The sequence below is a fragment of the Hevea brasiliensis genome, chromosome 4 (genome assembly GCF_030052815.1).
Source record: "Hevea brasiliensis isolate MT/VB/25A 57/8 chromosome 4, ASM3005281v1, whole genome shotgun sequence".
NCBI classification, from domain to species: domain Eukaryota; kingdom Viridiplantae; phylum Streptophyta; class Magnoliopsida; order Malpighiales; family Euphorbiaceae; genus Hevea; species Hevea brasiliensis.
In genome coordinates this window covers 12,502,965-12,525,572 of record NC_079496.1, presented here as the reverse complement: position 1 = coordinate 12,525,572, position 22,608 = coordinate 12,502,965, and the positions used below count along the sequence as shown (strand labels likewise).

The following is a 22,608-nucleotide window of genomic DNA, read 5'->3' as shown; positions in this document are numbered from 1 at the left end:
TCTCTTCCTCTTCCATTGCCCATGTATATGCTACTTCTCAAGGACCCACCGAGCTTTCCCTCTCTAGCCTGTAGTAAAAAATTTGAAAAATAAATAGAAAAAAACGAGAACGGGCAAAAAATATAAGAAGCATATGTGAAGAACGCAACAAAGATAAGAAACAGGTTTACTATTTCTTTCACTTAAAATGACATGCAATTTGTTTCTTCATACAGAACTAGTAAGGGCATAACATGCTGGTACAAATTTGTCCAAGAAATTAAAAGCTTCCAAATACAAACATCAGAGTTTCTATATCTCAATACAGCTGTTGAAATTAGTGGCATACAAAATCCTCGATGCCATCACTCTGCCTTGGCTGGAATGTGGTTGCCACCAGTTGCAATTTTGTACACATAAAACCCTGTCATAAGAGCACTGCAAGAAACCACAACAATTAAGTTCAAAGCTCATAAAAATTGAAATGAATGTTTCTACCAACAAAGAAAATCCCCAAACTATTTACATAGCTGTCAGGAGTTCTGATAAACAAAGAGAAAACCTTCAAGTTGAGTATTCAAAGTTTCAAACCAAATGGCTAGCCTGATAAAGATGTCACAAGCAATATGATGGAATTAAATATCACATAACATAACATGTACACTCTTGTAGTCTAGTTGAGCGAGTTATGTTAAAAGTCCACAAGCAAATAAATGTCTCATCCCACCAAAAAAAAATCTCCCTGAGCTGTTTTATTATATGCTGTGGGTTTTAGTCATTAACACTATAACGCTGTCCATTTCTAAATTTTATCCCTTTCTCTTACCATTATGATGCTCTAACCAGCAACAGTTTCTTCTAACTGGTTTGTAAATAATAAAAATGATAAACATTTAACAACAATTGTTACCAGCAGTGACAGAAACTAGCAAACCAAACTCTGTTCTTATTAAATGGTTACCATACATCATAACAAGTTGATAAATCATACATTTTCTGATCTTGATGGTCCTTAAGACAACTGATGAACATCACAATCACATCTGTATGGTTATTGAAATTTGAAACCCACGGCATCCCTGATGACAACCTAGCCAAATGAGCCAGGCGCCAAGCAGCTGAATGAAAGAACAAGTTAACTAGTCTTCAGTACCGAATCAATTACATCCCTTCTTGGCATCTAAAATTGTTAAGAGGCAATGTTATTGCCTAAGAGGCTATGAATTCAAATTCTAATAAACTTGGATTGCGAAGTCATCATGTAAGAAAGAGAACAATTCCTGTCTCTAAGTTGGGTTGGCACATCTTTGGTGTGGCAAGGAGCAGCTTGGCAAGGATTCCCCTCTTTTTTAAGCTTCTTGGGTGGCTAATTTTTTGTGATTTGATAGATGGATGAGTTATTTGCACTGAAGGAGATTTCCCTAGCACCTTGTCAGTATTTTTGTACAGAAGTTGTGTAATGAAATTGATGTAGAATTAACCCTTGCCAAAAGGTCTATCAGCGCTATTCTAGTCATTTTGCCTATCCAGGACAAAGGATGCTTGCCTTCACTTATAGAAGTGAATATTGATCTAGAAATAAGTTGCAAGACACAAACTGAAAAATTTGGTATCTAAAGTAAACCAACATCCAACATAGCAAACTGCATTAAGCATGAGTTATATTACCTTATCCCAGCAATAATAGCAGCAGGCATAATCTTAGAGGTTTGCACATAACGCTGTCCCATGATGAACATCAGTGCTGCTGCACAAACTGTTTCCAGGGCAAATGAATCAGTGCAAATTCAGATTTTGATGTGAAATTAAAGGTTTGATTACAGTGAGCACAACATGAGAAGAGAAGTAAAAGAAAAGCAAATACAATGTGATATTATCTTGTAAAAATGTCATTTTCAATCAAATGAGGTTTGAACCTCCCAACTTTGTATTAGTGTGACAGGTGAATATTCCTAATCCCATAACTACGCTCAAAATGACATGAAGGACAGGATACAAAAGCAGTTTTAAGTCATAAAGCATTTCTGCTCCCATCATTTTGTTTTTCAAGTAAAGCACCATGTTTTGAGGAATTTAAAACAACGAAGAGAGAATCCAAGCAACATTTAAGCAAAAAATCACAGATATTTTTCTTCTTTGGATTTATGTTTCCTGCATTACAAATAGATGATGCTATCCTATGTTTTTCCTTTTTGTCCTGTTCAAATCCTAATAGTCTCCATCCCTTTTAAGAATTTCCGAAGTACCCAAAAACCAAAGAAATAAAGATCAACAACTAGTCAACTACCATGGTAAACATATCCTCTTTTAACCAATCTAAGAAATTCAGAAACATTTTCCACTATCAACAACATTTCACAAATTCAAATGACTTCAGCCTAATGAAATGAGAACAACTTTCAAACATGGGGTAGGAAATCACAAATAAAAAGAGATCCATTATACTACAGACATCATCTAGCCATTTCAAGCAGCTTCATCTACTCCAAATGCTTCAACATCAAGCTCCTTAATTTGCCCATGAATCTGTCACTTATGGGTGTCTGTTGGTCATTAAACCTCAGTCTTTCGTCTCAATCCAACTTATCCTAAAGTTTCACTTAGCGAATTTCAACAGGGAAAACTAACGCTATAAAAATTACCCATATAGTTCCAGCAAAAAGCCACGCCTGGGATCTATAACCAAGAAAATAAATGCCACCAACCCAGAAAACTTTTCTTAAACCAAGAAAAACAAGCAAACAGAAAAACGGGGGGAAAAGAGAGAAAAGATTAATTATACCAGTTTCGATGACCAAAGCAAGGTAAGAGTTCTTTCGCCTCCCAAAAGCCTTGAGACTCAAATACCAGCTAAGACGAGAACCAAACCAGTGCCCACTCCCCCACCCAACGACGCCACGCTTCCTTTCTTGACATACCCAACCAGTCCTCCTACCACCAGAATTAGACCGTAAGGGATCGTGAAGCAGAAATCGTGCATCTTTTTCTTCTCTCTGTGTCTGAACTGCGAAAACTAAATTTAGGTTTCCCAAATCGGGCAAAGAAAATGTCTCTACGTTTTGGGTTTCCTTCTGTATTTTTCTATTGCCATGACCAGCGAAGGACCTTTAACGAAACTTTCTCAGCTGTACAGTGGAGGCGTGTGGAATTCCGTTGGCCCACTGTTAGACGAGACAAACTCTGGTGTTTTATTTTTCTTGTTTCCCTAACTTACCCTTTAATTATGCCAAAATTACAATTTGGGTCATCAAAAATCCAGTAGAAACTATGAGACATCGAGTGCCACGTGTCGCTGTGAATAACCGAAGTGTGGGCAAGCTGCCAAAACGGCGACGGATAACACTAAAGCTCTTCAGTTGACAGTTGTGTATATTTGTCTGAGAACCCCGCGTACCGACTCCTGACCATGGCATGGACCGGTTAACGACCCGAAACAACCCAGTACTCTGTTCGATCCTCAATCCGCAGCATTCCCAGAAATTGAACTCTCTTAAAACCCTAACAATGGCGGTGGCCGAGTCTCATTCCAAGCGACCCACTTGCCCATCTTGCTCCAAACCATCCCGTCTCTGCCTTTGCACTCGGATACAGAACCCGGGTGGTATTGATAACAAGGTGAGTGTAACCATTCTTCAACACAGTAAAGAAACAAAGCACCCTCTTAATTCTGTTAGGATTGCAAAACTGGGGCTTAGCAATCTCACTGTGGTTACTGTTTCCGATGTTAATTTCGGCGCCCAGTTTGTTATCCGGTTGATAGAGTCTGATGGAGTTCCGGATAGGAATCAAACCCAGAAACGAAAGCTTGAGGATATCTGTGGTTTGATTTCAGGTAAAGAAAATATGGGTGAAGGATGTGCAAAGTGTTCAAAAGAGAAAGGTTGTAATCTGGGTGATGCTAAAGGAGAATTCAATTCTGCGCATGATTCAGATTTGTTGGAGAGTTGTGGCTTAGTTTTGGGGACAGAAAATGAGTCACGAAGCAATGAATGCATCAGTGCAAATTCTTCATTTTCTGCAGAGATATATTCCACTCTAAATGAAGCTGTAATGGCTAACAGATTTGATGTTGAACATGTGTTGCGAGGTGCTGAAGAACCAGTTATATGTGCTACCATTGGCAAACATGGAGTCATTAGTCATCTTGAAAGTAAATGGAAGCCTTTTCAAACTGAAGCACAAGAAAGGCCAAACTTTGATCAATTTTTGGGCTCTCAATTGGCTGTAGATGCTTTGGCAAAAGGGTTCATGGTAAAAAAGTTGCAGAAACGGAAGCTGAAAGAGAGCATGAATTTGGAAGAGTATGAAGAGTTTGAACTTGTAGTTCCTCCTGGATCAGTACTTTTATATCCAAGTGACACAGCAGTTGGCGCTGATGACCTCCAAGCAATGAATATTGGGGTGAAGAATTTGATTGTTTTGGATGGGACATGGGCTAAGGCGAAGAGGGTGTATAAAGAGAATCCCTGGTTGAGGCTTTTGCCGCATCTGAAGTTGGTTTTGGATAAACTGAGCTTGTTTAGTGAGGTGAGACGTCAGCCAAAAGCTGGCTGTTTGTCTACCATTGAGAGCATTGTTTATGCACTGAAGGCAGTAGGGGACAATCCAGAGGGTCTGAATAATCTTTTGGATGTTTTTGAGTCCATGGTTGGAGATCAAAGGCGATGTAAAGATGAGAATTTGCAGTCTGATCATTGAGCAATTCTTGATACACAACTCTGCCCCACAATACCATTTACTTAGGCTTTGTTTGGATATGAAATGATGTAATTGAAAAGAAGTGAAACTATATGAAGGTGAAAAGGACAGAAATAAATAAAAACATATGAATTTTCTTCATACCCAGACAAGGAAAGGAAGGTTATTATTATTATTATTATTATTATTATTATTATTATAGGATGTTAAATTACGACTATACCCTTGTTAGTTTCTATTACAATTCAGCTGATTTCTCTGTCACGGTCCATTTGTTCCGACTTCTAATCAAATGCTTGCAAAGCTCCTCTCATGGCCTCACAAAACCCTAACCAAAACCCCCATATCTTCTCCATTTAGTTGTTTCTCTCGTTTCATAAGCCATACTTTCTCTAATGACCCATATGACCCTCCATTTACTATCACCTCCAAGCCGACGAAATCCAAACACAAACCCAAAAAGACGCCCAAAAGCCCTACGGAGCCGATTGAAAACCCGATTAAGGACCTGAAACTCCCATCAAAATCTAACCTTCCTTTTGACTTCCGATACTCATACTCGGAGTCCAACCAGCCCATTGAGCCAATTGGGTATCGTGAGCCGAAGCGATTTTCGCCGTTCGGGCCTGGTCGTCTTGATAGGAAATGGACAGGAACTGCAGCTCCGGTCCAATCGGAGGTAGATATGGAAAAGGTAACAGAGGAGAGGAATCGGACTCTTGGGGAACCGCTCACGGAGGAGGAGGTGGCGGAGCTCGTGGAGCGATATCGGCACAGCGATTGTTCCAGGCAAATTAATCTTGGTAATTTCTGGTCTAATTATGCGATATAAGCGTTCTGTATCTTACCAGCAATGTATATGGATTTCTGATCCTGATATATTAGGTTTTTTCTGAACTTGGAGACTTAAAGCTACTTATGTGTATATACTATTCCTAGGGCTCTGAGTTTTATATTGTGTTAGGGAAGGGGGGAGTTACTCACAACATGTTGGATGACATTCACAATCATTGGAAGAGGGCTGAAGCTGTGAGGATCAAGTGCTTGGGAGTGCCTACTCTTGATATGGACAATGTCTGCTTCCATCTTGAGGTATGCTTCAAATTCAGTATCCTTGGATTTAATTTTTTTCTCTTTTTTGAGTTTTCGGAGATTATTAGCTGATGTAGATGGTGGCGGCTCTGTAGGACAAATCTGGTGGAAAGATTATCTACAGGCATATCAATATCCTTCTTTTATATAGGGGTCGAAACTATGATCCAAAGAACAGGGTTATTATACCTCGCATGTTGTGGAAGCCTTATGCTCCCATATATCCAAAGCTTGTCAAGAATATAGCTGATGGCCTGACGTTTGAAGAAACAAAAGAAATGAGAAATAGAGGACTAAATTCTCCCGCCCTAATGAAACTGAGTAAGTTAATTATATTCCCCAGGTGTGATAGATTAATGCTTCTATTGTTGAATAAGAACGAGTGGGATTTTTTAAAGGCACATTTATTCAGCCAGGAATGGTGTGTATGTGAATGTGGTGGAGAGAGTGAGAGAGGCCTTCAAGACTGAAGAGGTTGTGAGAGTAGAGTGCACCCATGTTGGCACCAGCGATTGCAAAAAGATAGGTGTGAAGCTAAGGGTATGACTCAATTTGATATTAAGCTTATGAAGGAGTTTCTTCTGTGGCCCTCTATTCTAAACTACTGGTTATTGCTTTCCCTTTTGCTACAAATGTAGGATTTGGTGCCTTGTGTTCCTATTTTATTCAAGGATGAGCAGATTATACTCTGGAGAGGCAGAAGAGATCAGGAACTGGACTTATAACTTCTTTAAGCAGACCTTTACATACTTGAGCAGGTTATAAAATTGGCAAGGTGGGATTGCTGCATAGCAAATTTTGAGTCAGCTGCAGATTGGAGTTGCTGTTCCTTCCTTGTACTTGACAGCGGGGATTTTGCTTTTTCTGCTTAGAGGCTGAAGTCTTCTTGTATATTGGTGGATTGACCTGTTGTCTGACATGTGTTATCTTGTTCAAAATTGCACTAGAATCTCAATTGTAAAATAATCTGGATGTCCTTGATTTTTGCACGCACGTATAGAAATCATGAATTTTGTTGTCTAATTACATGAAGATAGGTGAGATTAGAATCTAAACTTCTGTATCGTAGACATTGATTATGAATCAGATAGGGAGACAGGGCAGAAATTCGCTGTCCTGGAGCACCCAACTGTTAAAGAGGGTCTGATAATTACGGGAATTGTTAATTTACATGAGAAACTCTCTGAGCAAAATATTTGATGTGACGATATAACCAACTTGATCTGGAGCCCTTCATTCTGTTGGCAGCATTGGTTGAGTTTCTTTCATATAATTATGCAAACAATAATTGGAGCCATTTGTCATGATATGGGGAAAATGACATCACTGATGTTACCTGGTAAATAACGTTACGGGTTAGGTACCGGGAGCCTGCTAAAGCCAAGGCAAATTGAACCCCTTGCTTTGTTGCACAGCAGAGAGGTGGTTTATGTTGACCCAAAATAGGCATCTTCCCATCCCTTTATCCCGGCTCTTAGCGAGGAGAGAGATGGTATTTGCTAGACGTCCTTGAGTGCAAGAAAATCAATCTAAATTGACAGATTTGAAGTCAATCTTTCATAATGGACCAAAATGTTCATCTTTCATAATGTCTGATAAATTGAATTCATTCAATAAAAACATAAGTTGCTTGTACAAAACAACAAAAGCTGCAATACGTAAAACTTACTAAAGCCTATTTCCAGTCAGTCATACACCGTTGACAGGATAACAGGCATGAACAGACTCGAGTTGAGAGCTTGATTACCAAATTCAGTTGGAGACAACAATTTAATTGATAATACATTGTCTACCAATTCTAGCACCAACTATTCGGTTGACATAAGCATGTAAAATATTTACATTGTCCTGTAAAGCATAAACTCTCATTGATGTAATCTAGCAATGTGGGAAGTGGAAATGCAACCATTCTAAGGTCACATTAGAATCTTCCTTAGCTGTCTTTTTCCATCTAAGCATCCTGAACTAACCAATGAGGTTATCCAAACTTGATCAGACCTAACGGGCTCGTCATCATCATTTCTGTGCCAGGTCCAGTAAGCATGAGTTGAATTCACTAATTTGAGTTCGCCGTGACCAAAACTTGCCTCCCGGAAGACTGACCATTCTGGCTGTGGATTTATGTATCTGTCAGGAAAAGTCAGAATTGTTACAATGAAGTTTACTGATAAAAAGATACATTAGATAAATGAGAAACAAGAAACAAATCTACTGGTCAGTGGAACTATTACACTCTTGAATAACATTTTGCAGGACAATATTTCACCTATCCAATCAGCAACTTACATATATCTAATGTATGCATGCCTGTATGCGACACCAAATATATCATTGACATACCATTTGAGTTGATCTCTGGTTCTTCAATTCACATATTTCTTCAAAATCTATTTATCTGATTTAGACCAATGAAAGCAAGCCTACCTATCCTAGTGAGTTAACATTTGATTCCAAGTCTACCATCATATTAAAGGACTGAACTAGCTAATGAGCAAAGCTAGTTAATAAATTCAAAAAACTTATCATAAAATAATGAATTGGAGTGTGATAGTGTAAGAATAAGAAATAGTCTGATCTCCCACAACACGTTTGACAAGCATGGTAGGCATGGGATACATCAAAGACATAATTTTCAGCAATCTTCCATTCACATTCAAAGGCAATTCACAAATTCAATGTCAAGAGCGAGGACATACTTGGGGGCTAAACCTTCTCTGTTTCCTCCATCTCCAATGGTTATATGAACAGTACCACAGGGATCAGAGTTTCCCTGATTTACACGTTTCTGTCAAACAGACAACCAGATAACATAAGCAAAGTTCCATGAAATTAAGTAGTGAAAGTACAGCACCATACCGTGCGTTCATAAGCATGCACATGCCCAGCTAGCACTATATCCACACCAGCAGCATAAATTAATGGCTCTATAGCTGCCATCATCCCATCCCCTTCACCTTGATGAGCATGGTTGCTATTATACCAAGGCACATGGAATAGAACAAGTAGCCAAGGTATCTGCTTCCGATCCACCTTAGCTAGATCAGCCTGTAGATCAAGAAAAATAGGGAAATCCGATAATATGAAAGAGCTATTATCTCTCACGGAATTTTGGCTCAAGGAGGAATAAGGAAAAGAAAACAAATAAGAAATCATGACTTTTATGCCCAAGAAAATACAGCCTAATGTCCCAAGTCAAGGATTAACTGTTAAAGGTTGTAGTTCATGATGGAAATTAATGTGCACTCTTCATGTACTAAACTTTCATAGAGTCATATAGTCCCAATAGATGAAAAGGCAATATAAGTGGAGGACAACAGTGAATTCAGATGATTTCAAATTCTCCACAAAACTGGCATGCATAAGAACACATGCAAGCAGACAAGAAGTGTAGGCAACCACCCAAGCGCCAAAGACTTTCTTCCTAAATGTCCCCAAGTACCACTAGGAATCAATCATGGTAGACAATTACCAGAATGCTTGTCAATACATCACAAAACCATTAAAAAAAAAAAAAAAACCTTCTATAATTTCAAAGCAAAAATGATCTCTTTTGATTCATGAAATTTTCTAATTCATTTATTCAACTTATTTTTGTTAGACTAGAACCAAATTTTGCTCCCTAAACTTTCAAGTTTTTTTTTTTTTCCTAATGAGCCCCCATAGTTGTATTTGGCCGCATTGCATCAATGAACATTAATTGTTTTTCACATAGGGTCCACAAACTTTTATTATGTTCTACATTGCATCATTTTTTAACAAATTTAATTAAAAAACTATTAAATTGACCTCTTCTTTCTCTCTTTTTTTTAAAATGATAATGAAATTTTGTGTCTTCAACACGAGTTTAACATTGTGTGTCTTTCAAGTGCCTAACTTCTATCAGAAAAGGATCTAATGTAGACATAAAAAATAAAAGTTCAAGTAGACCAAGCCAAGGTCTAGCCCTAACTAAACCTATTGACGGTCAAGGTGAAATTTCAACTTCTGAATCTCAGCTAATTGAATTTTGAACCAGTTCTGATTTGGAATGGGCACTTCTGTGAGGTGCATGGTTTCAAATCACAGTCGCAATCGCAGTAAATGGAAACAGAACTATAATAGTCATAACGTAATAGTAATGGTAACAGCCTAGCGCTACATAAATTTTTCTGAAAAATTTGCAAAGTTTGTAAAATAACTATATATTGATAGATACAAGTAAAACTAAAATTCACAACTATATAATAAGCACAAGTACATCAAATAAGGACATTAAATGGCAAAGACAAGAAAAAGGGCATCAAAACACTTGGCATATGTGAAAAAATAGCTAAGGAATCTTCAAAATAATGATCATTACTATTTATTTAACGGATGGTAACAGCCGTTACCATTACTTAATGGCCATTACACCTGCAAATACCTATTTTTCTGTAAATAACAACCTCACGCGTGATGGCCCTCTTCAAAATCTATAAATAACTACCATTACGTTACGTAACAGCTGTTATTTGAAACCATGGTGGAGTGGCTTCGAAGGTCTTGAACCAATCCGCATGGGTCCAATTCAAAGACAGTTTAGAACAAATGATTTTTATTTGGTTTATCTATATGGGTTTGATGCAATACAATAATTAAATTTTTGTCCAATTGTCTTTAAAAAGGTGGTTCAAACCAAACCAAACTGCTAGACTGAATTGTTGATTCCAGTCTGGTTTAAAGTTCAAGGTAGGAATTGAGATCAACGCTCCCCCAAGACGATTCTGGTCTGGTTCGGTCCCAAGAACCATTGACCGGTTCCATCCAGAGTTTGACCGGGCCAGTTCCAATCCTGAGTTTGGGACCAATAGAGACCATGACTGGGTCTAAGTTTAGGGATGCAAAGCAACCAAATAAAACAATAGGACTCAATTAGAAAAACTTCTAAGTACAAAATATGTGCATAATAACAAATTATATTGTTCTAAGTACATTTGAAAGAAAGATAAATATTACTAACCTTGAGCCAATTATATTGTTCTGAGTATTCATCATAATCCGTATAGGAACCAAGCATAATAACATGGGCTCCTCCAACTTCAAAAGAATAATAAAGATTTGAACTTGAACCACTCTCCTCAAAGGGCATCTTCCATCTAGAATTATAGGATTGAAAACCATCCTTAATTATAGGTATGCTTTCTTCTTCATGGTTCCCTTCTGTCACCATCCATGGCCTTGCACTAGCAAGTGGCTGGACCAATTCACCAAATGTGTCCCACCGATGCTGCATGTAATCTGCATATGAAAGGTCTCCAGGGAGCAGATGCACATCATATTTACATTGGTCAATATGGTCTAGAGTTGATTTAGTCCAGCCAGTTTGGCCTAAATCTCCAGCCACAGCGAAAGTAATTGGCAACTGAGCCGGAGGAGTTTTCAGTTGGAATTCAGGACCTTGTCCTCCACATCGGTAGAAGTAAACAGTGCTGGGTTCTAGTGGCCCAATGACAGTGTGGTGTATCTTTCCAGAGCTATATAATAGATAACTATAAGATGTGCTCTCCCCATGAGATATAGCACTGTACCTTCCAGGCGAAGTTCCATATTCAACAGTTGACAGACTAGATTTATCATCAGTTACCCATGAGACTCGAATGTGCTTGTCTCCAGCCAAAGAGATGTGTACCTGCACTAGAGATTTGTGACGCAAGCATTTCAAACCAAGTGGCATAAAATAAACCTGATAAACCAGAAAACTTTTACAGTTAAAATGCAAAAATCAAGTATGTCAAGAAACATCCCTTCCAGCGAATTCAGCTTACAATTGGTCCAAATTGGAGACAATTAAATCAAATCCCAATTTTTAAATGTAACCACGGTTGGTAAAAAAACAATCAATTACAGCTCCATCACTATATCATCAATTATTTCAATGAAACTAGAAAAAATAACAATTATTCATTTTATTTGCATTAGAAAATAAATCCCAGATGAAAATTTGCTGCAAAACAAAATCAGAACCATTGATGGTCACTCCTTTCCTCACAAAGTCAATTCATCAAAAGATTCAAATCTTACCAAGTTCCAAAATCCTGGTTTTGGAATAACCATTGAAACTAATAGAATTTAAAAGCAGAAACATACACATACAGACAAAGGCATAAAAACAATCAAACAGAACCCGAATGTAGGAGAAAAAACCAAAACCCAGATCAGATCACAATTAAAAAAAAAAAAAGATGCAGCAGTAATTAAATAATATAAAAAGAGAACGGAGTACAACAATGCATTATAGTAGAAAAATAAGCGATTGAAAGTAAAAATTACCTGCTGGGGATGAGAAGAAGGCCTGGAACTCCATGGGAAATGCAAGGTTTTGCGAGGTGGAGGTCTGATGTACTCAGAAGTGACAGTTGCAGAGATTAAAAGAAACACCGTTAAGATCAATTTAGGCTCCATTAATTCAGAAGTACAAGTTATTGCCATAATCAAGGAAGAAATAAAGATCCATTGCCGTTTCATGGTGTGTGAAGATTTTCGGTGAGTGCGGATATAGGTGGCAACTGGGGTGTTTCCGTGTTAATTGACGAATTCACCCCCACATTTGACGAAGGAGGCAGAGGCTTGAACGTTGGCATTTTAGTCAATGGAACGTTTGAAATGAGAGATGTGGTGTGAACGGTGGCGTTTTGATTATTGTCTTCATTACACACTAAAAACAAGCGAATGATTGTCGCGTTGTCTTCATTTCACACTAAAAACACGCGAATGATTGTCGTTTTTGTTTCATCTTTTTCGCATGAGATGACTCGTCCACGGATTCTTCATTTTTCTTCTATGCATGAGCCAATAGGAGATAGCTACTTATAATTCATCAACTAAAGTCATCATTCCAACAAATAAATCATTTTAGATTATTTTAAAAAATATAAATTTAAGAAAACTACGATTTCTAATTAAAAATTAATATAAAAATAGTTATAATATGATGACTACTTATTAATTATTAGGACTTAGAAATATGAATACTTTATTTGCATTAAGTTTACATTTTTAAATAATTTATTAGGCCTTATTTAAAAGAAAAAACTTTAGAATTTCTTAACTTAATTGATAAGTTATTTTATATTTTAAAAATAAAATTATAAAAATAATATTATATGGGAATTGACTAATTATATTAAGATTTTTCAAATTTTATTGTTTTATTCTAGAAAAATTAGCTTTATTTTTTTGTTATTATATCTTTTTTGCAATTTAAAGTTAATTTTATTTTTTTTTAATGTGTTGAGTGGTTGTATTATCTAAATAAATGTAATTTATATAATTAAAACTATTATAAGAAGAAGTTTTTAAAATATAATTCCACTTTATATTCAATTTTAACCATATACATATATTAAAATATAAAATATAACTATATTATTATTAAAATATTAATTAAATAATTTATCAATATAATTTTTATAATTATCTACGTGTACTGTGGGGATTTGAAAAATTATAATTATAAAGCCAAGGTTAAGAAAAAAAAAACTAAATTGGAGAGAAAAAATAATAATAAAACATCACTCATTCAGTAAATATAGATTTAAATAATCACTTTTCCTATTATTGTAATAGAATATATATTTCTTAAGAGTCTAATGAGGTTTATTCCTTTCTTATTAACACAAATCACATATTCATACTTTAAAAAATTGTGAAACTACATAACTTTTTATACTTTATCCTAAAAACTAAGGATGCAATTAAAAATTTCAAATAAAATTAAATATTAATTTACATATTTGACAGATTGTAGCCCTAAAAATTCAATTTGTGTCCTTATAGACCATAATATTAGATCCATTCATTCATCATCAGCATATGAGAAGTTTGTGCATTTAATTCTGTTGCATTTGTAGGAGATAATGAATCCAATAATAATTTAAACTTGTTACTATTTAAGAGGTGATAATTAAGATAACGACCCTTTAATTGAATAAATAACTCAATAATTTAAAACATATATATTGTTTATCTCACCCACACAAAGTAAAAAACATACAATTTAATGTAATTAGGCATAAAATTATTTCATTAAATAAATTTACTATTAAAAAAAATAATTACACACAAATTATTTTTCTTACCCTCAAAATATACTTCTTCACTTTGTGAGCTCTCTACAATACAATGGCTACTAAAAACTAGTCTTTTTAGAACTATAATTACTAAATTTTATAATTTAAATTCTGTTAAATTTCTTAAACTAATTTTACTTCTTAATTTCAATTGGACTTGTACTATAACAATCTCTACATTCAAGTCAAATAAAATTAGTCTTCACAATTTTTATAAAAGTTAATATTCTCCTAGTCTTCCAATTATCCTTTGCTTTAACTTATATTCTTCCAATCATTGTGCTTCCTTCCAATTTGTGTAAATTCTTCGCACCAGCTTTTTCACCATTCATAATCACAAAAGTATCTCGGCTAATTCTTATGATTCCATAATTAATTAAACACTCATAACCTAAAGAATTTAACTTACCCAAAAAAATTAAGTTTCTTTCAAATTTAGAAATATATCTCACTTCATCTAACAGTTTTACTCGATCACCATACAGCTTGATCTTCACTCTTCCAACACCTTCAACTTCCATCTTGTTCCCGTTGGCTAACTTTACTTTTTCTCTTTTATTCTCTTCAACCATATGGAACCACTCCTTCTTCGAGCAAATATAGAATGAGCAAACAGAATCTATGAACCATTTATCTTATAATAGATCTTTTGCTTTTTCTTTATCATTATTTGCATTCAAACACTAATCATCAACGCCATCATCCATTGCAATTGCAACAATTTATTCTTTTTATTTTCCGTCACTCTTCTTGAATTATTTAAATTCTGCAAAATCTTTATTCATCTTCATACAATGGTATTGAATATGACCATTTCTCATGACAATAGTAGCATTCTTTACCTTTAAGGTCTACCCGTGGTCTACTATTTCTTCTCCAATTGTTTCCACGTGGATTGCTTCTACTATGACTAAAACCAGCAATAAAAGCTTCATCTTCATTACTGCTACCTGTCTTTTTGAACTTTTCATCATCCAAGATAACTGCAATAACCTCCTCTATCTTCAAAATCTCATTCCCAATTGTTAGAGCTATTACCAAGCTTCTTATAAGATTGTAAAAAAGAGATTAAAATAAGAGAGTTTTATTTTCTTTATCTACCTTCACATAATAACACTAGCTAATTTGTAATTAATTTATTAAAAATATTAAGGTGATATCTCATATTAGTACCTTACTTTATTTTGAGTTAGTACAACTCTTTATTCAAGTACAAGTGATTTGCAAGTAACTTTGACATGTACAAACTTTCCAATTTATTCTACGAAAAAGCTGGCAAAATCTCATTTCAAAATATTGTACTTCACATTTACGACTAACGTCAATCTAATCATACTCACAGCATTTTATTGAAGCATTTTTCAATCATCATCTTTTATGATCGTCGGTTACTTATCGTTCAATGTTTCGATTAATCCTTGTTGCACAATGACATCCTTCATAGTGCTTTGTCACAGACTGAAATTATTTTTTTCCATCGAACGGTTTTACCTTAAATTTTGTACTCATCATCTTTGATATCTCGAACCACATACCACTTGTTGTGAAAAATCATACATATACAATTTAAAGAACACAAAATTTAATGTGGTTCAGTGTAAGCCTACTCTACCAAACAAATTCATTATCAAGGAAAAATAATTATGTAACACCCCAAAATTTTAAATTTTGTTATTTTATGAGTATTATTGATATTTTAATTTTATTTAAATTTTACGAAATTATTTGAGTTTTTTTTTTTTCTGATTTAAAAATCGGGTTCGATTTTTCGAAAATATAAACTTTGATGATTTTTAAAAATTTATTTAAAGACCACGTGGCAAAACTAAAAATATATTTGGAGTCTACAAATTTTTCTGAGTTTTTTGGAATTTTTGGACCTTGTTTTCGGTTCCGAGGCAGAGTAAAAATTCAAAATTTTATATTCTGAATCGAACCGGACCGGATCGAACCGGTCGAATCGGACCGGCCTTCTTCTTCCTTTTTCTTCCTCTCCCACGCTCGTTTCTCCTCCTCCCTTTCTCTCTCTTTTTCTCTCTCCTCCCTCCTTCCCTTGCCGCGCCACCTCCCTGCGCCACCTCACCTCTCCCCCCACGGCCGAACGCCAAAAATGGCTCTGTTCGTATTCCCGGCTAAAATCCGGCCAATCCGGCTACCAATCGGACCGAGTCTTGTGTTTAAACTCATCTACTCGTCGAGAGCTTTCCATAGACACCAAGAACACCAAAATCCATCTAGCGGTTTGTCTAATTTTTGCCCGAGAAATTTTAGCCCATTTTGACTTTTGGGCTAGATTTCTCACAAACCGTGAACCCCACGAGAAAACCGAGAGTACCAGAGCACTCTACTCGTCGAGAGTTTCGCGGTGACATAAATTTCGAATTTTTCTGACACCATTTTTTGGTGGGTCTCACGGAACTTCGCAGTATTTTTCCGAGCATTAAATGAGCTTAGAAAATTTCGTAAAATTTATGTACTAACCCCCGTGTTGTGGGCTTCGTGTAGGTATCCTCAATTTGTGGAAATTTGACAGTTGTCTGGGTCTGTGAATTTCCGACTAGACAGACCTGTTATCGGAAAAGTCTCCGAATTGGACCAAGGTTTTGGCTACCCCCCCATTGTCAAACGTCCCGAGCTCGTCGCCGAAGTCGGAATCGACAAAGGTAAACCTGAACCTTGCTTTTTCGTAATTTTCTAGTGCTTAAATAGGATTAAAAATCCATAAAATATTCGTGGTAGCTCAGAAAATTATGATTCTTTTTGCAATAGCCTAGTAATATTGCTAAGGACCGCGGGGAAAAGTTTTAGAATTTTTAGGACTTATTTGGGCAGTTTTTGCAAAAATGATCAATTATAAGGACTAAATTGAAATTTTACATACTGTGATGGATGACTGATTTGATGGGCCCAGGAGGGGCTGTGTGATGTGATTGAATTGTGGATATATGGATTGTGGATTTAGAAGTGTGTTTTGAGCCTTTTTGCAGGTTGAGTAGGTTCTAGGTATAGGGGAGACTCTGCCGGATTTTCAGTACGACTTAGGACGTATTTGGTCTTTTCTTGATTTGTATTGAGTAATTTGTATTAAATAATTGTAATGTAATTGTCAAGTGAGCCGAGACAGCCTTCTTCCTCCGCCCAGCCGCCACAGTGGCCGTTGTCAAGTCTGTGAGTAAAATATTAATTTTAATTGTAATTTCACTATTATTATATGTTCAAGCATGCCCATGCATCACTTATATGCATATATCTATGTAGATAAACTTTAGGCATGATTTATGTTGCATTCATAACTGTGAAAGTGCTATGTATGTTGTTGTGGTAATTTGGAGCAGTGTGCGTGCGTTGGCGTGCGTGTGATGTGGTGTGGACTATGGATAGGACGGGTAGACACGGCTTGAGATCTTCGGGACCCGTAGACACGGCTTGAGTTCTTCGCTGAGACCTCGTTTTGGTTATTCTGTGGTAGTCCGAGCTGAGTTCTTCGCTGGCATAGTTGGAATTAAGAGAGTCAGATAGGATCACCCCATATATTATGATTGATATTACTGGGTGCGTGAGTGCTCCAAATTACCTTTTTGATGTTATGATGTGAAATTATTGCTGGTGTTGCATTTTACTCTACAGGGTGCATTAGTTTTAGATAGTTATAGAGATTATGGTTAAAATTGATATTTTACTCTCTGAGTCGAACGCTTACTCCTGTTCAATATTTTTTCAGGCTACAGGAGGATTTTATTGTGGTTAACCTGCTTTTCTCCTTCACAGGTTGTTTATCAATATTTGTGTAATTTTATTTACTCCTAGAATTTCTGCATGTGTTAGAAGTATTTATTTGATTTTAGTCTGTAATATTATTACCATGTTGGACCTGTAAACGTATAATGATATGCATGTTTGATGGACTGGATGAGGGAGCTGAGCTCCCATAAAACATATGTTTTTATGATGATATGAGTATGTGGAGGGTGAGCTGAGCTCCCTAATTGAGTATTTACTGTGTTTACAGGTCGGGTGAGTCAAAAACTCCCCGTTGGTAGGTCCATTTTATGATCAGACTCTGTCCGGTTGATTTCTTGAAATTGGGCCCAAATGGGCCTTAGAGTTGGGTTAATGAATAGTTAGGCTTACTACGGGCCTTGGGGGCTTTAGACTGGCTCAGGTCCTAGTGTCGGTCCGGCCCATAGATTGAGTCGTGACAAATTACATACACTAATTATTTTTTTCACTTTCAAAATTATTCAAACAAAACTCACAAAATTTAACACAACTCTTCATTTCGTGAGCTCTATACAATACAACATAATGGCTAATTAATTACATATATACGGAGGCAACTAAAAATTAGTATTTTTAAAACTCTAATTATTAAATTTGATAATTTAAATTTTACTAAAATTTTTAAACTAATTATATTTCTTAATTCCTATTGGATTTAGACTTTAACATATACACCTATGGGTGTACATGGGTTAGTTTATATAGGTTTGATGTATTTTAACAAACTAATTTGAAAAAGTCGATTTTAATAGTGCTCAAGTTGAGATCAACAAATTAAATTATAAATCTCTATATTTTCAATTTTCTTAACAAACAGGTTAAGTCGGTTAAGGTGATTTTTACTTGTTTTAATAATTTTTTTGATTTTATAATTCAACTATTATTATATTTTTTTATATCCATATTATTATATATTAATTAAAAGATAAAATACTAATTTAAAATATATTATTAATAAAAATAAATAAAAATAAAAAATTTAATTATTTAATTTAATTATTTAATTCAATTGTTATTACGTGAATCCGAAATTTAAACCGAATTTAATTATTTTTAAACTATAATTAATATTTAAATATATAAAACCTCTTATTCGGGCTTGAGTTTATGCTTGTGCCCCCTGCCACACCCATCTTCTACACTGCTGCTTTAAAGAATTTGAGCGCTGGCCAGCTGGGTATTGAAGTTGTGCTGTTTCTCGTGGCATTGGTTTCGCACAGAGAGAGAGAGGGGGAAGATCAAACACTGATCAGTGATAAACTTTGGAAGATACAAAGGTAAACTTCAACAAACTCATCTTCCATGTGTGACTCTGTCCACTGACCCACCCACCCCTCCTCACCGTTTTTATCTCTCAATTTTTGTTTCTTTGATTTATGTTTTCTTCGCTCTCGGTTTGCTGCATGCAATAGGCCGCAATTGGGATTTCAATGTCCAACCCATTCTCGATCCTAAAGTTAAAATCCCTAACCCCTTTCTCCCATTCTCTGTTTCTCACCTCCGATTCTCTTCTTCTATATATTCAACTGCTTCTGGAGCAGAATCCTTATTGCATTAATGGTGTTGCTGCAGCATTTTGGAAATTTTTGTTCTGCTAAGTTCCATTGTGTTATATTACTGAGTTCTACTCTGTTTTTCCCTTTTAGCCGTTTGTTCTTTATTTTATGTCTGTATTTTGGAGAAAATGCCTAAAGTTATAAATTAAACTGAAACATTTTTGGTTCGGTTCGATTTTATATATAAGTTTTATTTGAAAAGCTTAGTAAGTTAGCATTTACTATACATATCATGCAATAGAGTAAAATAAACAAACAAACGAGTTAGAAGAACAATCATCAGGCTAATGAACAAATTTAATAATTAGGATTTTTAAAACAAGCTAAATAAACTGGACAATCGATTAATTTTACATGCTATGCAATGCTAGAATCTTCATAACAACCTCAAGTTAATGTTGCGACTGCAGTATGAGAAGAAGAAGCTGATAGTGTTGGGTGATGTTTGGGGAGACCTTAATTTTAATGAAACTGGGATACCATCTGGTGATCATTTCAGGAATTGCAAAATTCTGCTAACAACACGTCGGGTACCTGTTTGTGAGTCAATGAACTGTCGACCTAAGAATCTACTGGATATTTTAACTGAAGACGAAGCATGGGCTTTATTCCAAACAGCTGCCAACCTGGAGGATGACTCCACAGCCTTGAGCAATGTGGCAAAGAGGGTAGCAAAAGAATGTGGGTGTTTGCCTATAGCGATTGTGTCAGTAGCCAAGGCCCTCAGAGGTAAATCACTTCACGGATGGGAACGAGCATTGACAAAGCTTCAAGAGGGTGAATATATAGAAATTCAAGATATGAGTGGAGAAGAAAAGGCTTTTAAAAGCCTCAAGTTCAGTTTTGATGAATTGCCACGGGAGGAAACCAAGAGATGTTTGCTGTTATGTTCTTTGTATCCAAAAGATCATGAAATTTGTGTTGAAGATGTGTCTAGATATGCATTTGGGTTGGGGCTGTATCAACATGCACAATCACTAAAAGATAATCTGAGTGAAGTTTTGTACGCAATTGATGAGCTCAAAGATTGCCATTTGCTGTTGGAAGCTGGAAGTAAAGGACATGTGAAAATGCATGACTTGGTTCGTGATGTCGTCCTGTTGATCGGGAAAAGTTATTTGGCTGCCAGAGAGTCAAGAACAAAGAAGGAATTCATTGTGGGTGGCGGTGTTGGGTTTGAAGAGTGGCCAATGGATGAAAGATTCAAAGATTGTGCAGCTATTTCCTTGTTAGACAATGAGATAGGGAGACTTCCGGATCAATTGGATTCTCCAAGGTTGGAAATTTTGTTGTTGGCTAGAAGGACATATGGTACAGTAGGGTATTCCAGTTCTGGAGAAGAGTTTACCAATATTTTGGATAAATCTTTTCAAGGAATGGAAAAACTTCGGGTTCTATCTTTAACTCATGGGATCTTGTCAATACAATCACTAGTATGCTTAATGAGCCTTCGGACTCTGGAGCTGAGATATTGCAAACTCACCGACCTTGCATCTTGCAAAATCTGAAGACTCTTGAGATCCTTAGTTTTTTTGGTTCTGATGTTGGGGAATTACCAGAAGAGATAGGAGAGTTGAAGAACTTAAAACTGTTGGAGTTAAAAGACTGTTATATAGAGAGAATTCCTTCAAATTTGATTCGAAATTTATTCAAACTTGAAGAATTACACATTGGTCTCTATGAAGGATGGGAGGAAAGTACAGACAATGCTAGCCTGATGGAGTTGAATTCCCTGCAGCACTTGACGACTCTGTCAGTGACACCACGTAATGTTATTCCAGAAAACTTTGTTCTTTCCAAGAACTTGACTGAGTATCACATTCACATCTGTGATTGTGAGTACCCAAGCTTCCCGTCAAGGCTTAGATATCCAGCATCCAGAACCATATGCTTCATTCCAACCGAAGAAACCATTCGAGTATGTAAGGAGTTGTTCAGTAATGTATATGATCTTTGAATGGATTACAACCCTGGAAGATTCAAAAACATGATGCCAGACATGTCTGAAGTGGGCTTCCAAGATCTATCTCGCCTTGATATTCATGGTTATGAATTGGAATGCCTTGTTAGTTCTACAAAGCAGAAAAAAATAGCTGCCAAGGCATTTTCAAATTAGTGGAGCTAAATATCAACTTTGTAGGATCTATGAGAGAAATATGTGATGGTTTGCCACCAGAGGGGTTCTTAGAGAAATTACAAAAACTAATGATCACTGAATGTGACAAAATGATCACCATACTTCCAGCAAAGTTGTTGCGAGGAATGCAAAAATTAGAAAGTGTTAAGATTGAAGAATGTCAGAATTTGCAAGATGTATTCCAGCTGGATGGAGTGTAAGATGCAAAAAAGGAGTGCCTTTCACATCTAACGACGTTAGAGCTGAAATACATGGATGCATTGATATGCATATGGAAGGGGCCGACACACCATGTAAATCTCAGAAGTCTCACCAGTCTCACTCTTTGGGACTGTGGGAGCTTGAAATCTGTTATATCACCATCCCTTGCTTATAGTCTGGAGCGCCTGGAAAAACTTGATATAGAAAGTTGTGGTCAATTTCAGCATATTATCTCAGAGAAAGATGAGGATGGAAAAGAAACATTTTCGAAAACTCATTCTCAACAAGCCTGCCTGCAAAACTTAAAGGAAGTCCAAATAGAAGACTGCAAGAAATTGGAATATGTCTTGCCTATGTCAATTGCTCAAGGCCTTTTTTACCTTGAAGTGTTAAAAATATCTGATGCTGCTATGCTGATGCTGAGCTCTTTGAATGATTCTCTTACATTACAACATATTCTCTCATAGAAGAAGAAGAAGAAGACTGAGAGTCATCCATGTTGTTGTGTTTGTGTGTTTGTGATGTTGTGGTTGTGGTGCCATGTATTCATTCATATATGTATTAATTTGTTGTTCCATTCATTCATTCATTTTTTTATTTTTTTTTTTTTTTTTTGTTTTTAAATTTTTTAAAAAATTTTTTTAATTTATTTTTTTTTTTTTTTTTTTATTTTTTTTTTATTTTTTTTATAAAAAAAAAAATTTCAAAACAATTAAAAATTTTAATTTTTATTTTTTAATTTTTTTTTTTTTTTTTTTTTTTTTTTTTTTGGTGTTTTTTTTTTTTTTCATCATATTTTTTTTTTTGTTGGTTTTTTTTCTTGTTTTTTTGTTTTTTTTTTTTGTTTTTTGTGTTTTTTTTGCTTTTTTTCAAAAGAAGAAGAGAGAGAAGAAAGAAAATTTGAAGAAAAATTTTTGAAATTTTTTTTTTTTTTTTTTTGCATTTGATTTTTTAATTGAATTTTAAAGGAAGATGATGAAGAAAATTGAAAAGAAGAAAAAAAAAACTTGAACAAAAAAATTTCTCTGTTTTTTTTTGAAAAAAAAAAAAAAAAATTGAAAAAAAGTGCATTTGAAGA

At 35.5% G+C, this 22,608-nt stretch overlaps 5 protein-coding genes across 9 annotated transcripts; 3 read left to right on the top strand and 2 right to left on the bottom strand.

The window, feature by feature from the left end:
- Positions 1-154: 154 nt before the first annotated feature.
- LOC110647487 (protein FATTY ACID EXPORT 5) lies at positions 155-3,027 on the bottom strand. Its single transcript, XM_021801351.2, is given in 4 exon segments — positions 155-417; positions 1,648-1,735; positions 2,762-2,827; positions 2,830-3,027. Coding segments are annotated over 4 exon segments (357 nt in total). The 5' UTR covers positions 2,960-3,027; the 3' UTR covers positions 155-344.
- A 363-nt stretch (positions 3,028-3,390) lies between these two features.
- On the top strand, positions 3,391-4,677 carry LOC110658562 (uncharacterized). Its single transcript, XM_058146220.1, has one exon. The coding sequence runs from the start codon at positions 3,391-3,393 to the stop codon at positions 4,675-4,677; it is 1,287 nt and encodes a 428-aa protein (XP_058002203.1).
- LOC110658565 (CRS2-associated factor 2, mitochondrial) lies at positions 4,673-6,948 on the top strand. 4 transcript variants are annotated; one of them, XR_002495604.2, is made up of 5 exons: positions 4,673-5,480; positions 5,642-5,769; positions 5,865-6,090; positions 6,186-6,295; positions 6,408-6,948. XR_002495604.2 is itself a non-coding variant. In XM_021816225.2 (5 exons), the coding sequence occupies exons 1-5, from the start codon at positions 4,970-4,972 to the stop codon at positions 6,443-6,445; spliced, it is 1,017 nt and encodes a 338-aa protein (XP_021671917.2). In that variant the 5' UTR covers positions 4,673-4,969; the 3' UTR covers positions 6,446-6,948. The 4 variants fall into 4 exon arrangements, 2 of the variants coding, with proteins under 2 accessions (XP_021671917.2, XP_021671916.2); XR_009148194.1 differs by having other exon boundaries at positions 6,186-6,309; XM_021816225.2 differs by having other exon boundaries at positions 6,182-6,295.
- Positions 6,949-7,344: 396 nt separating this feature from the next.
- LOC110658566 (purple acid phosphatase 18) lies at positions 7,345-12,333 on the bottom strand. 2 transcript variants are annotated; one of them, XM_058145367.1, is made up of 5 exons: positions 12,058-12,333; positions 10,748-11,416; positions 8,626-8,814; positions 8,466-8,554; positions 7,345-7,896 (listed from the first exon to the last, which is right to left on the bottom strand). In XM_058145367.1, exons 1-5 carry the CDS (start codon positions 12,250-12,252, stop codon positions 7,686-7,688), a joined length of 1,353 nt encoding a protein of 450 aa, XP_058001350.1. In that variant the 5' UTR covers positions 12,253-12,333; the 3' UTR covers positions 7,345-7,685. The 2 variants fall into 2 exon arrangements, with proteins under 2 accessions (XP_058001350.1, XP_058001349.1); XM_058145366.1 differs by having other exon boundaries at positions 8,466-8,539; positions 12,058-12,322.
- A 7,254-nt stretch (positions 12,334-19,587) lies between these two features.
- On the top strand, positions 19,588-21,997 carry LOC110658546 (probable disease resistance protein At4g27220). Its single transcript, XM_058146219.1, is given in 3 exon segments — positions 19,588-20,677; positions 20,680-21,303; positions 21,306-21,997. Coding segments are annotated over 3 exon segments (2,406 nt in total).
- The last annotated feature ends 611 nt before the right edge of the window (positions 21,998-22,608 follow it).